The 19,425-nt window shown below is 37.4% G+C and overlaps 1 protein-coding gene across 4 annotated transcripts in view; it reads left to right on the plus strand.

The window, feature by feature from the left end:
* EFL1 (elongation factor like GTPase 1) overlaps nt 1-19,425 on the plus strand; it is a 130,227-nt gene that overhangs the window by 94,900 nt on the left and 15,902 nt on the right. For all 4 annotated transcript variants that reach the window (XM_058542569.1, XM_058542568.1, XM_058542570.1 and 1 more), the window contains 2 exons: nt 3,880-4,027; nt 12,255-13,237. In XM_058542569.1, the coding sequence (XP_058398552.1) occupies nt 3,880-4,027; nt 12,255-13,237 (1,131 nt within the window). The remainder of the gene's footprint in view (nt 1-3,879; nt 4,028-12,254; nt 13,238-19,425) is intronic.

Raw genomic sequence — 19,425 nt, forward strand, 5'->3', positions numbered from 1 at the left:
ATTTTATGCTCATTGTTCTGTCTTCTTGGTGTTATTACAATGTCAACATCTTGTTTTGCAGGTAGAATATCTGGGAATACTTCTCTTAATGCTCTCCTCATTCCTGTGAGCCCTCAGGGGATATTTATTGTCTGCCTACTCTTTTGCCCTGGTTTCTTATGCCCATCCTTAGTTTGGGCCTGTAGCTCCTCTCTCCATGGATTGTGTGTCTAATGACTATTGGGATGTCCCACCCCCCTATACCTAGACTTCCCAGTAATACTGCCCCTGAGGAGCACTGGGCAGATGCATTGTTTATTTCTGAACAGAACATGTGTCCCCAGGCCCTCTTTTCTTTTTCTTAACGACAGACTGGGTTGACTAATCTAGAAGACAATCTTTTACTTTTCATTTGGTGTGAAGTCATTTACGAGCGTTTGTTCTTCCACTTTTCTCTTATTTCCCAAGCTGAGGTCAAAATGTCATGGTGGCCACCCCTCTGCTCCATCTCCACCACATCTACTCAAAATCCAACACCCAAACACGGAGAACTACAAATGTCCCCACGCCATTATTATTTTCATTGACATCACTGATCCTTACTATATGCACAAACTAAGGATTTTACATTGATTATCTCATTTACTCCTCTCAATGGCCCTATGCTGTTTTCTATCCTCATCTTTACATGAGGTAAACTGAGGCTTAGAGAAGTTATTTAACTTGCCCGAGGCCTTACAAGTTAGCAGTAAGTGGTGGAGTCAGGATTCAAACACCTGCCTCAGGGATCATTCTGGATCTTCACCTTTAGGAATCCAAGAAATCTTATTCACCTGAGATCAGTCACTGGTTTCTAGAATTCTTTCATCCTTTATCCATATCAGTTTTTAAAAAAGCCCCCTTTATATATGTTTATATAGTTATATGAACTTTTGTGCTAATGTTTCATGCACATTATGAAATACACACAAAAATAGAAATTATTTTAAAAATGAGATGAAAATGAAACAACTTTAAAATAATTTTATTTGTATTTGATGGATCTATACACAGTACGTATATATAAGTGTATATATATTATTTATTTATGATTGGGGTTTATAATTGTATTAGTTATCTAATACTGCCTAACACATTACTCGAAAATTTAGTGGCTTGGAACAACAATAATTTATCATTTTTCACAGTTCCTTTGGTCAGGAATTTGGAAGGGCTCAGCTTGAGGGTCTCTCATGCACTTGCAGTCACATACCACCTTGAACTGCAGCTGTCTGAAGGTTTAACTGGACTTTTGAGGTAGTTCAGTCACATGGGTCACAGGTTGGTGCTGGCTGGGGACCTCAGTGCCTCGTCACAGGGGCCCCTTGCACATGGCTGCTTGGGGATCTTGGAGCGTGGGATGGTGGCTGGCGTCGCCAGCAGTCTGAGGGACAAGGCAGAAGCTACAATGCCTTTTGTGACCTGGTCTCCAGTCTTGGGAATCACACATCACTTCTGCAGTATTCTGTTGGTCACACAAGCCAGCTTTGATTTGATTCCCTGTGGGAGGGACTGAACAGGAGTGTGACTATCAGGAGGCAAGGATGATTGGGGCCATTTTGGAAGGTGGCCACCACAATAATGCTTACTTATTTTTGAAAATCTTATCTTAACACTGTGATATAGCTGTGCGAAGGTCTGCTTCTAGGTTCCATTTATTGCAACACTTGATTTTAATGGCTGTTATCACTGGAAAAGGCACCTTACTAAGTTCCATAGTCCAAATGGAAGAAATACATCATTGGGTGCCTTTGCTAAGTCGTAGTATGTATTTTAAAATCCCATTTACTAGTTATACAGAGGTTTTCATTGAATACAGACAGTAACTATATTTCCTGATCTCAGTCAGTTTTTCTTATACTTATTAGAATATGTCGAGTTTTATGTCTTTAACAAACTATTTGGAAGATTTTTAAGCAGGTTAGGAAAATCAGCTTCCACATTTTAAGAGGTTTTATAGATGAGATGTTCATGTTGTTTTTGGCAACAAAATGACTGTCAATGTAAACATTTTCAAATATCTGATTTCAAATGTTTCCATATTCTAAATATCTTTTGAAAAAGTTTCTTCTTATTATTAAACTGTCACCTTTACCATGAGTCAGATATAAGTGTGTGGGTTTTTTAAGAGTTTGTTAGGTTCTCATACTGGTAACAGCCATTGTTTTTACTTTGTGATTTGGCTGATGGAGAGCTGACAAAAACCTTTGTCATTTTTTTTTTTATTATTCCCTCGGGCTTGTGTTATTTTATCAGTGGTCTTTTTGCTGGAATCTTTTTAAGCCAAGTTAAGTTGGTTTGAAGTTAAGTTGGTTAACACTAGGTAATATCTGTAAAACCACTTAATTAGGCAAAGGAAACTACGGTATGCTGAAAAGGAACAAATGAGGGTGCTTCTGTCAACGCCACCCACAGTGAAATCCCACTCCCTGTCTTCCCTCGGGCTTCCATGCATCCTGTGTGAGGCTCCCGCCTGCCTGACCTGTGAGGTGCTGGCATCCATCGCAGAGCGTGGGCTCTGTGGCTGTCTGCCTGCAGGCTTCCACCCAGTGACTCTGTGAGCATGAGCACAAGTTCCTCAGCTTCTCTACAGCTGTTTGCTCATCTATAAATGAGAACAGTAATCATCCCTGTCTCGTAGTTACTGAGTTCATACGTGTAAAGTGCTTGTCTGGCACATTGTTAGCACTGTAAAGTGTTAGTTATCATTAGAAAAGCTTCATTTCAAAAATAAATAGCTATAGAAAAGTAAATAGCCGTGGAATAGATATGGATAATCAACTTTTATAACATATATTGAGAACCACTGATTGCAGAAAGCTCCTGTGGTTTGTTTGTTTGGCGTGTTGAAAACCAGGCGTGGAGGAATTGCTGAGTCCTTCCTTCAGATGTGGAAGTGAAGCAACACTGCATAAAAATGCCTGCAAAGCCAAGGTCTCTGCTGAAGTAGTCACAAGAGAATTGCTCTGACCTGCCCGGAGTGAATGGTAGCAGCAGAGCACGTGGAAAGGGGTGAAAAAGCAGTGAAACCCATCCATGCCCTCAACTCCCATGAACTGTAGGGAAAAAGCAGTTATAGACCAAGAGCACCTGCAGAATGGAATGCAGAAGGTGCCGTAGCTCCCTGGGTGGAGTGGCTGGTCAGTGTATCACAGCTGTCACCCAGAGGGCAGCTTTGTTCTCAAGTCCACAGTTCCATCACCAGTTTCATAATTATGTTAAATAGGAGGCTCTGGTTCAATTTCTTTCTTTCTTTCTTTCTTTATTTTTCCCCCAAAGCCCCAGTAGATAGTTGTATGTCATAGCTGCACATCCTTCTAGTTGCTGTATGTGGGACGCGGCCTCAGCATGGCCGGAGAAGCAGTGTGTTGGTGCACGCCCGGGATCTGAACCTGGGCCACCGGTAGCGGAGCGCGCACACTTAACTGCTAAGCCACGGGGCCGGCCCTCTGCTTCAATTTCTTGAATTGAGTATCATATTAAATGCTTCTCTTGCTTATTTGTTAATTTTATAGGTACTGTTTGGGGACGAATTCTGTTACATTTTTAGGTATGTAATAAGTATGTTTGTAATAAGGTTTAGGTGGATTCACAAGTATAATGATGGTAGTTTATATTTGTTGAGTATTTGAAGAAGTGGTATAGATCAGCTTTGGGAGTCTCCATGGTAAGCTTGTGAGCGTCTCATGTTAGCTATCTGTACAAATAAATTACTAGAAGGTTTTTCTTCACATCACTGAATTATTTGGGAGAAAAATAAACCATTATTTTAAGAGTTCATTTCATTGTACTTTTCCCTTCAGTGGCCACAGACATTGTCTTTAGATTGTATTTAATCAGTATTTCATTTTGTTAACCTAGGTGAAATGCCTCAGCTCGTCAAAGGAATGAAGCTGTTAAACCAAGCTGATCCCTGTGTCCAGATTTTAATTCAGGAAACGGGAGAGCATGTTTTAGTCACAGCAGGGGAAGTCCACCTTCAGCGATGCCTGGATGACTTGAAAGAAAGGTTAGGTGATGACAGAGATGGAGAAATGATAGCTCCAAAATCAATGGGATGTTTTAGTGTTTCCTAAACCAGTTGAACTTAGAATGTGGTTTGTTTTTGTAGAAAAATGAAATGCTCTCAACTCAAACATGAACTGTTATTGTGTTATTGGATCATAGATTTAATTTTTAATAACTGACAAAAAGAATTCACTTCTATTTGAATAATTTTGCATTTTTAGCTTGAGTCATAAAATATCTTCATATATCTGTGTTTTACTTTAAGCATATACACATACACACAGCATATCAGGACAACAAAATAAAATCATATTTTGTAAACCTAGGCTATGATTAGAACAGACTTCTTTCCTGATTGATGTCGTCTCTTCAGTGTAAACCTTCCAGAAATGTTTATATTTCTCTATCATGGTGATATGTAAGTGTCATAAAATAGGCATCCCAAATCACTTTTTATAAATAACATTTTTCCTCTTTATTTCAAAGGCAATGTATGTTTATTATAGCAATTAGGAAAAAACAGAAGAATAAAAAGAATCATTCAGTTACCATGCAGAGATAACCACCATTACATCCGGATTCATAAACCCCTAGTCTCTTCTATACATATTCAGATGTGCAGAGATCCATATACACAGCTGTGCGTAATTGGTTAAGATAAACTTCTAGAAGTGTTATTGCTACCTCAAAAGGTGGCATATATTGCTGGCATAAGAAAGGCTATTCCAGTTTATACTATAACTAGCAAAAAGTGTTTGAAAGTGTCTCTTTCCCCAAACTTTTGCCAATGCTGTATATTATCGTTTTTTAAAAACTTCACCAATCTGGAAGACAAAAGGTGTTCATTGTTAATATACATTTTCTGTACTTACTGATGATATTGAAACTCTTTTTATGTGTTTATTGGCCTTGTGCTTTTCTTCTTTGATAAACTGCCCTATAGTGGCCTTTCTTCCTTTTATTTTTAAATTTCCTGGGACTATAATAATCATAATAACATAGCTAAAATAATAATTATAAATAACATAATTATATACCAAATATTACGTGCCAGTCACTGTGTTAAACACTAGTTGTCTCATTTACTCCTTCTCACAACCCAGTGGAATTGGTAGTGGTCGTAGTAACAGGACTGCCACAGTTACGACTGCCACGACCACTGCTAGTGCGGCGTAAGAAGAGCTGCCACTGCACCTCTGTCTGGGATTTTGTAGACACTCTTGCCGAATCAGGAAGGTTTTCATTTCTGTTTTTCAGTTTAAAATGGTGCTGTGGCTTTTTCCTCCTCTAAATGTTATTATAGCCCATAATTAGTACAAAATTAGAAGGTAGGTCTTCTGTGTCTTTCATGTTTGTTACCATTTTCTAGGAATTTCTGAAGATTCTGATATTTCTTAGAGAGTAATGATAATTGGATAAATCATAAGACATAATGTATTTTAAAATAATAACTCAATTCTCAGAGAGTTTTTTTAAAAAACTATTGAAATGTTATGTTATATTTGAGGTCTTTGAGCTAAATTACTTTCTCTCTTTTCACACGCTTTGCTACCAAATTAAAATCCATGTTAAATAACCTTACATTTCTCAGGCAATTAACTCCTCTTTTAAAATAATGCTTTTTGGTACTTAGAATTACATTTCAAGTAATATTCCCCTTTAAACCTAAAAACTGATTTTAATTGGATTACTTATCTGTATCTTTGTTTATCTGTATCTTTTTTCATTTTATCCCATGGTTTTTATTGGTACTTTTTAATCTCAGGAGAAAAAAAAACTATACTTTATAATAAGAGAAATTAGTTTTCTAGAAATATGTCCTTAATATGGCATTAAAATATTTTAATAAATCAGTTTATTCTGGAAACCATTCTATGTAAACCTTTTTTTTTTGGTAAGGAGGATTAGCCCTGAGCTAACATCTGTTGCCAATCCTCCTCTTTTTGCTGAGGAAGATTGGCCCTGGGCTAACATCCTTGCCCATCTTTATCTACTTTATATGTGGGACGCCTGCCACAGCGTGGCTTGATGAGTGGTCTGTAGGTCCACGCCTGGGATCTGAACCTGCAAACCCTGGGCCCCTGAAGCAGAGTGCGTGAACTTAACCACTACGCCACCAGGCCGGCCCTTGTAAATTTTTTTAGAAAGTGTCCGTATCCAAATACCTAAAAATAATTTAGACATACACTGAATGAGGATAATAAAAGCAATAACAGATCTGCTTTTCAAAAAATTTATACTGCCTTAATAAGATACTTTACAAATTCTGAGGTGTTTGTTAACTGCTTTTCCTAAAAATTCCAATTTCTGAAAATGATGACACCTCCCTCCAAAAACAAACTAAAACAAAACAACAGTTTCCTTTGCATTTTGGCCTGGTATGATGGAGAAATAACCTCAGCTCAAGCTCGGTGTTCTCTGTCAGGACTCAGAGAGGGGACCTGGAGCCCAAGTAGGCAGAAGCCTCGCTTTTCCACTTATGAGGGTGGTTAGCGGGAAAGTCAGCTGGACCGATTATGGGAGAGGACAGTTGATAGATCCATAGGGAACCCAGTCATACAGTGCTCTATGTCAAGTGCTGTTTTGGAACCCTGAGGAAGCTGAATCAGGTGGTATTGACAAAGGCCGTTGCATCCTCCAGTACCCCACTGTCAGGTGGGAGTTCAGGGCACCTTAATGAAGTACTAGACAGCTTATCCCGGGCCAAGAAACATAAGACAATATTATCAACAGTTTTATACCAATAAATTTTAAAGGAAATGAACAAATTCCTAGAAAAATCTGATTTAAAAAGCAATAGAAAACATTAAAAATATCAATGTAAATTTACCAGATTAATAGAAAAAAGGAGAGAAATCATTTCAATAGACAAAGGAAAAAGCATTTGATAAAATGGATGATCAAAACTCTTAGCAAGCTAGGAATAGAAGGGAATTTCCTTAAACTGATAAAGAGTATCTTCAGAATATCTATAGAAAACATGTACTTACTGGTAAAATTTTTTAAAGCTTTCCTTTGAGATCAGAAATAGGACAAGGTTACCCACTGTTACAAGTTTTATTTAACATTGTACTGTAGATCTTGGGTGGTGTTATAAAGAATAAAAAATAACTGATAACGAGAACTGAGAAGGGAAAATTAAAACTGTCATTTGCAGATGGTATGGTTGTGTAACTAATAATCCAAAATAAGCTCTAGAAACTATTAGGATTAGTAAGTAAATTCAGTGAAGTTGCTATGTTCAAGATTAATATGCAAAATCTATTGTATTTCAATAGACCAATTATAAACAGAAAATGAAAATTATTTTAAGGTTACCGTTTACGGTAACAACAAAAATATCAAATACCTAGGAATAAAAGTGCATTCATATTTATTTGCATTTTATTGGCACTCGATGCAAAAACTATAAAATATAAAAGAAAGTATATACCATCTTCATGGTTTGAAAAACTCATTATTATAATGATGTCAGTTTTCCCCAAACTGATTGTACATTCAAAACAATCCCCAAAAAAAATCTCATTAATTTTATGTTTATCTGTTTTTGGAACTTGACACGTTGATTCTAAAATTTGTGTGGAAATGCAAAGGGCTAATAATAGCCAAAACTTTTTAAAGTTTTTTTAAAAACAAGATGGAAGTTCTTACTGTAATGGAAATCAAAACTTATTTAAAGCTACAATAATTGACTATGTGATGTTAACACAAGGATAGGCAAATAGCTTAATAAACTAGAATAGAGAGTTCAGAAATAAGTGGCACTGTAGAGTAATGAGGTAAGGACAGACTTGTCAATAAATGGTGCTGGCAAGTTGAATATCCATATAGAAAAAAATGAAACTTGACCTCTACCTCATACCATACAAATCCAGGTGTATTGTAGATTAAAATGTGAAAGGCAAAACTATAAAAAGTACCTAAAAGATAATATAGGAGAATATCTTCAAGACCTCAGGATAGGGAAAAGCTTCTTAAGATAGGACATTAAAAGCACCAGTGACAAAGAAAAGGTTTAATTATCGAAAGAGGCTATTAAAAGAGTAAGAAAGCAAGCTGCAGGATTAGAGAAGACATTTGTAATACATACAGTAGGGGCTGGCCTGGTGGCGTAATGGTTAAGTTCGCACGCTCCACTTTGGTGGCCCAGGGTTTGTGAGTTCGGATCCCAGGCATGGACCTACACCGCTCATCAGGCCATGCTGTGGCAGGTGTCCCATATACAAAATAGAGGAAGATGGGCACAGATGTTAGCTCGGGAACAATCTTCCTCAAGCAAACAGAGAAAGATTGGCAACAGAAGTTAGCTCAGGGCCAATCTTCCTCACCAAAATGAATAAATAAATAAACCAGTGTAATGCATACAGTAGACAAGGGGCATATAGCCCCAATATATAAAGAATGCCTACAAGTAAATGAGAAAGGTAACAGTCTCCTAGAAAATGGGACAAAGACTTGAACAGGTCTTCACAAAAGAGAAGTCTAAAGACCAATAAACATATGAAAAGATATTGAACTTATTAGTAATTAATGAAATGCAAATTAAAACTAAAGTGAGATATCTCTGCATACCCATCAGAGTGGCTAAAACTTTTAAAAGTGACAGTATAAAATGGTGGCCCAGATGTGGAGCAATAAGAATTCACCCACACAACTGCTGGGAATTTGAACTGGTACGACTACTGTGGAGTATTGTTTGGTGTTATCTACAAGGTAGGAGACAGGCACTCACTGTGGCTTGGCAAATCTTCTGCCATTTCTACTCTATATATACTTAACACAAAGCTGGACAAATGTACATCAAGAATATTCATAGTGACAAAAATTTTAGTAGCCAAAAGCTGGAAACAACTCAAACAATAAAATGTATAAATAAATAAATCATGATACGTTCATACCATGGACTTCTATAGAATTATTTCAGTGAACAAGCTCGCTGTGCAAACATGGGTGAATCTTACAACATAATGTTGAGCAGAAGAAGCCAATTGAAAAAAAACTGTTTGATTCTATTTATATAAAGTCCAAACAGCAGACCAAAATTAACTCTAGAGTATAGAGATTACACGTTTAGGTGGTAAAAAGAATTTAAAAAGGGGGATTACAATAAAAGTCAGGGTAGTGGTTACCTTCATGAGGTTGGGAGAAGGCATGACAGGTTCTTCTGAAGGCTAGTAATGTTCTGTTTCTTGGCTCGAGTGGTAGTTTACATGGTGTTTACTTTGTGATAAAATCATAGATCAGTGGATTTTTGTTTTGTGTACTGTTCTATAAATTTTACAATTATACTTACATTAAGAACATGCATAAAATTCTAGAGTTTTTTTAGCTCTCATGGGATAGAACCTGCCTTCTAATATATAAGTTCTTTTTCAACTTTTACACACATTCTCAGGAATGTATTATGTACAGGAGTGGGAGAGCAGGCCAGAGAAACTGTCCGAGTTTTTGGCGTCCAAATCTCAAGGTGGTCGTGCTCAGACATGTCAGGAAGCCACAGACATCGCCAGTGCAGTCTGAGCCGCCCACACGTCTTCTTGAGGCCGTGACAAGCTCCACACTGCCAGAATGTAAAGAAACTTGGCCCTGAGGCGCTTGGTGGGTGTGACAGCCATGCGCACTTCCATGGTGTGGAGTGGTTTTAGTTAATCTTTTAAGTGACTACTGTAGGAGACTTCTTGGGAACCTCAGAAATGTGAAGGACTAATAAGACAGCCCTTTTGACTTTAAAATATAAGGAAAAGAGGACAGTGTTATGGAGGTGTTCACTTTCATGGTTTCAATCGCTGTGCAGTTGGTTTTCTTAAATGTTCTAAGTATATGAACATATGTTTTCTGAATAATGATAATTTAAAAAATATTTTCCTATTCCTGCAATTTCTAAGTGCTTTTCTTTTTTAAAAATCAGAAATAGATGTTTAGTTTTATGTCAATTTAGCATTTTTAAAGATGATAGCATGGAGTACCCTGTTTGACATTCTTAAATGTGATATATTGTTTTAACATATCTCCTAATATGAATCAATTTTTATAACCTGTGAAAAAACTACATAGTGTTGTGGTAAATTATTCCTTTAATATGCTGTTTAACTTGATTTTTCAGTGTAGGATAATGAGTAAAAGCATAGATTCTGAGGTCAGACCTAGATTTGAATCCTAGCTTCTCTACTTACTAGCTATGTGACTTTGGAGAAGTTACTTGATCTTTTTTACCTGATTTTCTGCTCTACAAAATGGGGATAATAGTATACCTACTGAAGAAATAATATGTGTAAAACACTTAGTACATAATAAGTGATTAGTAAAAAAAACCACACACATATATACATTATTTTTTTTCATTGTTTTGTCTTAAATTTTATATCTGAATTCTTGGGTAAGATTGAATTTTTTGTCCATGTATGCTGTTTTTGTCAGGTTCAGGTATCAAAGTAATTGTAAATTATAAAATGTCAGGTAGACATCCATCTTATTATATATTCTGCAACAATATATATAGCATTGAAATAAGCTAATCTTTGAAAGTGAACAAACTCACTGGCAAAACTAAAACTTTTCTTTTCTTTCTTTTTTTTTTTTTGTTTTGGTGAGGAAGATTAGCCCTGAGCTAACATCTGTTGCCAATCCTCTTCTTTTTGCTGAGAAAGATTGGCCCTGGGCTAACATCCGTGCCCATCTTCCTCTACTTTATATGGGATGCCGCCACAGCATGGCTTGACAAGCGGTGCATTGGTCTGGGCACGGGATCCGAACCTGTGAACCCTGGGCCACTGCAGCGGAGTGTGCAAACTTAACCTCTATGCCACCGGGCCGGCCCCCCAAAACCATTCTTGGAAGTAATTTTTTTCCCATATTTTTGTCTTCTTCCACACATTATGAACTGTTCAGGTTCTATATTTTAAGATCAATTTTGGTAACTTTATTTTTAGAAAACCATCCATTTATTGAGTTTTTACATTTATCAAAAAGTATAAAATCAGATAAACCAGATACCTACCCCACACCCACAAAATGTAGAAAGCAGAAAAAAATCTAGAATTAAATGTAAGTATTTCAAAAACTTTTACTTTTAGTATTCAGTTCCCCTGTTGAATAACATTTCCCAGGGTAAAGAATTATTCCAAGATCCCAAAATTTCATATACTATATACAGGTACACACATACATACAGTATATGTGTGTACATACATACATTTATACATATATCCAACCACATTGCCAATAGCAGACATAGACCAGACCAAGCTTTAGTAATACCTGGGAATGAGGTAGGCAGAAAATAAGAGAAAAAGAAAGATTGCATGGTTTGATTGTCATCAGAATCCATCCATGCCAGTTTCCAGAATCTGCCCTTTGTGAGCTTATAACTCAGTTGGAAGAAAATGCAGCATGAAACTAAACTGGATAGCCTGTGAAAAAGGGGTTCTCTGAACTTGGTGCCAGACTGAGGTTCAAGACCTGTGTTGTCCTCTACAGTAGCCACTAGCCACTTGTGGCTAGTTGAAATTAAATAAAATTAAAAATTTAGTTCCTTAATCACACTGGCGACATTTCGAATGTTCAGGGAGCTATGTATAGCCATTTAAATTTAATTGAAATTAAATAAAATTTAAAAATTTCTTACCCCAGTTGTGCTAGCCACATTTCACGCGCTCAGTAATCACATTTGGTATGAACATTTTCATAATTGCAGAAAATTCTTTTGGAAGGTGCTGCTCTGGACAAACTCCTGGGTCGTGCTAGCCTGGCGTGAGCCTCGTTATCAAAGCCAAATACACTGTCAGGATTTGATTAGATGTCCTGAAATTCTGTGATTCTTTGTCTGCTTAGAGTTATAATCATTGAGCTTTTCTTCTGCAGTCTTTTAAGTTGGCAAATATTATTTTAAAGAATTCATATGTCAAATTTTACTAAAACATTTATTTTCCACTCAAAACATTCTTATCTAAATAAATGGTTTATTTACTTTGAGAATGAACAAAGCAGTGACATTCTAATACATGCAAAGAACTCCCTGAAGGTATGTTCCCATTAGGAATAGTCTTTTAAATCTGAAATGAAAGCGGTTTTTGAATTCTGATATAATGTAAATCACTGATCTTTCACAGTGAAATAATTTTTATGTTTCTGTGTTTTTGCAGAATCTTTGTTGTGTAATATTTCTACATGGGAGTTTTGATGCCATTTTGATTATAACCTTCTGTTATTTCTCTTGAATTTGTCTGTAGGTTTGCAAAGATTCAAATCAGTGTATCTGAACCCATCATTCCATTCAGAGAAACAATCACAAAACCCCCAAAAGTTGACATGGTCAATGAAGAAATAGGCAAACAACAGAAAGTTGCAGTCATACACCAAACAAAAGAAGATCAAAGCAAAATCCCGGAAGGAATCCAGGTCGACTCTGATGGACTGGTCACCATGACAACTCCCAATAAACTGGCCACGCTCAGTGTTCGGGCTGTGCCCCTTCCAGAAGAAGTCACGCAGATCCTGGAAGGAAATAGTGATTTGATTCGGTCTTTGGAGCAGTTGACATCCTCTTTGAATGAGGGCAAAAATACTCAGATGATTCACCAGAAGACCCAAGAGAAAATTTGGGAATTCAAAGGAAAACTAGAGCAACATCTAACAGGGAGAAAATGGAGGAACACCGTTGACCAAATCTGGTCATTTGGCCCAAGAAAATGTGGGCCCAACATGTTAGTAAATAAAAGTGAAGATTTTCAGAACTCAGTATGGACAGGCCCAGCTGGCAAAGCTTCAAAAGAAGCCAATAGATACCGAGATTTGGGCAATAGCATCGTGAGTGGCTTCCAGCTAGCAACCCTCTCTGGCCCCATGTGTGAGGAGCCTCTCATGGGTGTCTGCTTTGTTCTGGAAAAATGGGACCTAAGTAAATTTGAGGAACACGGAGCAAGTGATAAACAGAATCGAGAGCAAAGTGATCTGGTGACAGAGGGACAGGGGGAAGGTGAAACGTGTCCTGGTGGAGGTGAAAATCAAGAGCTACGCGATGGCTCCTCTGAGCCCTTTGAGAAGAGGGCTTCCCCGAAAGGAGAATCTTCACTCACTGACTGCTATGGACCCTTTTCGGGACAGCTGATTGCTACCATGAAAGAAGCGTGTCGCTATGCACTGCAGGTGAAACCTCAGCGTCTGATGGCAGCTATGTACACTTGCGACATCATGGCCACCGGTGATGTTCTTGGTAAGGAAAGAAAGGTAAAGATAGTGAGAAATGTCCTGAATAACGGTGAAGTCTCCTAGATCAGAAAACTTAAACTCGTTTAATATTTTTCTGCAGAAGCTACATCATCTAATATACTAAGGAACTAAGATCTTTGAAAGCCAGAGGCCTTAGGTATTAAAATCTGGAGGGGGAGAATTTGACTACTAAAGATCTTTTCTTTCTACAAATAGAAAGACTCGTTTGTTTAACTGCCTATTTATGTTACCATCCAAACCTGTGCAGCATTTTTTTCTCAAGTGAATAACCATACCAGTCTGGGTAACCAGAGTGATTCTGAATATGATCAAAGAATGAGGCGACATTCTTGTACTCCTAAAGGAGTACACAAAAGGGCTTCTGTGAACTCTGGGTCCCTTCTGAAGAAGAAAATTATTTGGGGATTTATACTATTATGTTATATCAAATCTATATTTGATATAATATATCAATTATATATAATGTATATATAATATATAATTATATCAAATCCTACTCCCAATTTTTCTGTCTTTAGAAGATCCTTTGGGATCTCAGGAGACGTGGAGCCCTGGCACTTAGTAGCTATTTTGACTTTTGACAGATATTACTTCACTGAGACTTATTTTCTTCACCTATAAAAAAGAAGATAATTCATTGGAGGTTGTCAAAGATTAACATGAGAACACAATAGAGGGCCTAGAACAGTGCCTGGCGCACAGTAGTTCTTTTACCCTCTTGAGATCATGGAACTGTTTCAGTGGTGAGGAGGGTAGAAAGGGGAGTTGAGCACTGGATGAGAGTGGACCAAATTGTTAGGTTTTCTTTCACTCTGAGGTCCTTTAAGTCAATATGTGGTTATTTTACATTTTTTTAAGTAAGGTTCTTTTGCTGATAAATTCCTAAAAGCAGAAATCTAAATTGTTGGGTTTTTTTTCTTTCCAAAAGGAATTTAGATTTGCATCAGAGTAAGGCTTCTATGAGACGAATTGAGCATCCATAGCAGCATTTCAAAAACAGCTAGGTTAAAGAAAGTTACATAGATTTGGTTACTGCTTAAAGCCAGTGTGTATTGTGAGTCAGATCTGCAAATATAATATGCAGTGTTTCTCAGCCTTATTTGAATACAGCATACCTATTAACATCTCATGGAATTCATATGTTAGTTTGAGGAACGCCAATCTAGACCATTCCCAGATGTTGTTCATTTCCATTGAGAGCCTTCTTAATTTAAGAAGGCAGAGGTAAGAATTAGAATCAAGGAATCTTGATTCCTTCAAATCCTTGAAGAAGACCTCAGAGCTCTTCTCCGGTCTCTCCTACCCTGACAGATGCTTACTCTATTTGAATACTTCTGTTGATGGACAGCTCACAGCCAGTTCCATGATTAGACCATGTCTTTCCTATATTGAGCAAAAAGTCTTGTCTCCTGCTGGTTTCCAACCATTTGTACCACCATCTGTCCCTCTTACATGCAGTAGCACTTTATATATTTGAGGAGAGCATTAGTTTTCTAGTTTTCTGTCCAGGAGAAGACTCTCCAGATTCTTCAACTATTTTTCATGATATGACTTTTTTTGTATTCTTTCACCATTCCAATTGCCATCCTTTGGATGTACTTTATTTGGTCAGCCTCCCTCTTAAATAAAGCAACCATATTTCAACACAGCACCTAATATGTCATCTGACAGTACAGAACACAGACACAGTTACCTCCCCATGTGATACAGCATTCTTCTTTAATGCAATTTAGCAATGGCATCTTGTCATTAACTTGTGAAAAGTCAGGATCAGCCTCATTTCTTTTTTTTTTTTTTTTTTTTTTTTTTGTGAGGAAGATCAGCCCTGAGCTAACATCCATGCCAATCTTCTTCTTTTTGCTGAGGAAGGCTGGCCCTGGGCCAACATCTGTGCCCATCTTCCTCCACTTTATATGGGAGGCTGCCGCGGCATGGCCTGACAAGCGGTGCGTTGGTGTGCGCCCGGGATCTGAACCCAGGCCGCCAGCAGCAGAGCACATGCACTTAACCACTATGCCACGGGGCAGGCCCTGCCTCATTTCTTCTTTTAAAAAAAAAAGTTATACCTTCCCATTTTGTTCCCCAAAAAGCCAAATCCAAATTTCAGTGAGTGAAATTATGTAGTCCCACCAGAACTCTATTTACATATGAGGAAGCGGAACCTATACAATAAACCTTTTTCTTAGTTTATAAATATATATATATATATAAACGTAATAAACATTACAGCAATAATGAAGGAAGTTTGTTTTTTTTAATGCCAAGAAGTCCCAACACCATAATCTTAACACATTGATTCCTTTTTTCATGTGTCCTTTTCTTGTCTGGTAACAATGAAAAGGATGAGTGAAGGACCACTGCAGCAGTGAATCGAATGTTTTGAAGAAGTTAAGGTCTTTTATATATATGTATATATAGCATTCCCCTGATTATCAACTTAACAACCGTATTAGAAGAAAAAATAAGCTTAGGTTGATGTGATTTTGTCTGAGAAAGTCCATGTCAGCTCCAAAGGTTTACCTCATGCTTGTATAAATATGTACAATCTTTGTAATGTTTTCTTAAAATTCTGCAGGAAATTAGCAAATGGCTTTCTAGTCTGCAGTTTATGGAATCCAGTGTTTTCATCCTCAAAAAGTTCATTTATCATTTATCTTTTACCTGTAGTTTGGCAGCTACCGTGCTACCCGTAATTTCTCAAAAGGGCAAATTTCTTTAGGACCGTGGGATATAATTCTCGTCCTGGAGGCTTGAGTTCGTTTAAGACGGCCAGCTCCTCATTCATCAGCTCCTCGTTCATCATCTATTTTAAACTTCAGAGTTCTCTCTACTGTGTTTGTTCTACCTGCTACAGTTTGTTCATGATTCTCCTTACTGACGAGATGGAGGTACCCTAGATATTGAGAACCAACCCCTGCTCTCTTGCTGTTCTCTATTGACATTACACTGGCTTCTCCAAGTTTCAGTAGATATGTCACATCCTTATTTTGAAAGGAATGGAAGAGATTCTTTTTGTTGTCTTTAGCTCTGTTATTTTGGTAGGCTCAGCTTCTTGTCGTTTTTAACATCCTGGACATGCTATTGATCCATCCTTAGTTGGGTGGATCCCCTTCTTCTATCAGCTGTGCATGTCTTCTTAAAATAGGAGTTAGAAGACACAACAGAGTACCTTCCATCACCCAGCAGATTTATTCTAGAGCTACTGCCGTACTTTGGTGGGGGAGGATCTCTCCTCCTTTTTCTCTCATTGGGATCATTCGTGATTGATATTTCAGACTCTTGTTACTCCCCAAAGGAATTTTATCTTAGGATTTGTTATCCTAAAACCTGGGATTTTTTTTTTTTCTTTTCCTGTATGTGTTTGAAATGATCCCTCCTAAAGTCTAGAGTCCATCTATGTCTATGCCTATCCTTTCCTTCCTTTGGAATCCCAGCATAATGGAAACACATATTTCCTCCCAAAAGTGCTGTCTCTTCTGCATTATGCATTTGGGGTGGCATTTGTCTTTTGCTCTCTGAGAAGACAAATTTTCAGCACAACACATGAAGCCAGGATCAGTTCTGGGCGTTTGTCAGACTGAAATTCCCAGCACACTGTTGAGTCACTTCTGTTGTGTCACCCTGATGTGCCCATTTTCTCATTTCTATTAAGAAATCACCACCAGGACCCTGCATGTGACCAGGCAGCCTTAGGACAGTTCCTCGAAATATCCCTTGTCATCCTATCCTTTTCTTTTCATCCTGGCACTCTTCACGTGGCCATCAGACTCAGTTCTGGCACTTTCTAGGAAGAGATGCGTATCTTAATCCTTAGGGTTATTTGCCGTCTTCTCTCTTAGGAGCAAGATGTCTTTGCCTTGCCTTTTCCAGGTACAAATCCCACTGTGCTAGGCCTCATTGACCCCTGTGAAGTGGCATCTGTGTGTACGTGGATTGGTTAGGATACAGTCTCTGTACCATTGTCGCTGGTCAGCCATCTTAATACGTTTCTCAGACACCAAATGGCTACCACAACCACTGCCTTACAAAGAATCTGTGTTTAGATTTGATTTGGAATTTTTTTTTTTCCTGAATTGCTTTGAAACCCTCTTCTTAGACTAGAGAATCTCCTCCTAAGCTTGTTTTCTCATTGCTTTTGAGGGAGTCTTTGGTAATGATTGCCAATCTCTAGTATCCCAGGTCTATCAGGATGGAAGCTAGTCACTTCTTGTGTTTTCCTTTTTCTTTCTAAGTCACCGCTTTCAACTGGAAAAAGAAATGAGAAGACCTATATATTCCTAAGGCCTTTTGCTTCCTGCTTGGATAGAGATCTTCCAAGAAGACTTCAGACTTTGCTGATAGTTGCTTTAATTCTCGAAGAATTGGCACAAGTGAAAAGACAAGTTCAGGTCATTTTTATTTAGCAAAATGTTTCCTTAGTCTCTTTTTAAAACTTAGTTCTTTCTACACAAATTGTTACCAGAAATCGTTCTATAAATGGATAGGATTGCTAATGGTCAAGATGGGAAATTTTGTAGAAAAATAATCATCTCAAAATCATTTTATCTGGGGAAATAATCCAAAGAAAATGATCTTCTTTACTTGTAAAATCTACTTTCCAAAGGTGTGGTTCTGTTATCATTTTTGACCCATGAATTGCCTTTAATAGGCTTGAATGGACATCAGAATTGGTTTGTGTTTTAATTGTCATGTGACCAGTAAATTGTCTCTTTTCATATTTCTTCTTCTAACCTGTTAACTATTTTTATACTTACTCTTCATAGTTTTTATCTCTGGAAGTAACTTCACATATAAAAAATAACTTTTTCTGTCTTAGTCACAGCTACTATTATTGTGGTTCTTCCTTCTGTTTTTACATACAGGGATGAACGCTTACCTTGTTAGAATATGTGTGCTTTAGTCTATTAGAAACATTCTTAAATAAGTGTCACTGTTTACATTGAAAACCTTTTCTTATTCTACACTTGGGGTTCTTTTTGCGTTTCACCAGCATTTCTTAATTCAATTTAACCAAAATTTATTGAGCTGCATATGCCAACACTATGTTTAGTGTGATTCCAGCTTTGAGAGATGAATTAAGGTGACAAAGCTTAATTATGTAAAACAGTTAGAAAATAAAATACCTTTGAATTCACTGAATAAATATGGTTTTCCAGTGATATTTTATGAGAAATATGGATTAGCAAAATATAAAACAGGGTAAATCTTTTGAAAGTGATAGTACTTTGAAATGGGCTTTGATGGATGGAATGGGCTTTGATGGAATAATTTTCAGTTCAGCAACTAAGTATTAAATTGGCTTTCTTTGTACCACAACACTGAAGACTACTTTAGGTAAACTCATTCCTAGTTGGTTTTATAGGAGTTGCTGTTCAGCATTATCTTTCTAATCCTGGACACTTGGTTGTTGAACCCCGCTGTAAAACCTTGTGTTTACCCATGCTAACTTGTGTATTGTTAAATTTGGGTGCTTACCTAGTTATCCTGATTCTGTCAAAGTATTTATTACCCTACCAGCTTTATGTCAACTTTGGATTTATGATCATCATGCCTTCCGAATCTTTAAGTTGCTGCTTATCATAGTAAGGACACAGAGCTGTGAGCAGAGCACTGACAGTTCACTAAGGACATCCTTCCAGGGTGGGGGTGACTTGTTAACATCCACTTCCTATAAACTTTTAGCTGAATGCATCTATATAATAGCAGCCAGCCCCCATTCCCGTTTATGTCCACAGCGTACTTTATCTCGTACTTGGTGGCAGCCCATCTGCATCCTGTCAACCACATTTCCTTGATTTAGCAGTCTGGTTGCTCTGTGACAAAAGAAAAGGAGGTTAGTGTGTCCTGGTTTATAAGAATAAGAAGTGCCCACCAATTTCTTTTGGATTGTGTTTTTAATTGAAGTTATACCGCAAATGTTACCAACAATAGCAGAAACTACAGGGTGAGAGAAAAATCTTCCTCCTTGGAAATCACCCTCTCGTTTTCCACTTTCTTTTACAGTCTTTGTCCATACTAGGACATTTTGTATAGCTATAACGTTATGGTAAAAGCAGTTTAATATTTTCCTTTTTACGTTTATTGTTTATTTTATAAGCATGCTTCCATTTGGCTACTTAGTATTCTTAATTTTCACTTTGAGCTCTGTATAAGATCCTGTCAATTTGATAT

This window comes from Diceros bicornis, chromosome 5 (assembly GCF_020826845.1).
Source record: "Diceros bicornis minor isolate mBicDic1 chromosome 5, mDicBic1.mat.cur, whole genome shotgun sequence".
Taxonomy (NCBI): Eukaryota; Metazoa; Chordata; class Mammalia; order Perissodactyla; family Rhinocerotidae; genus Diceros; species Diceros bicornis.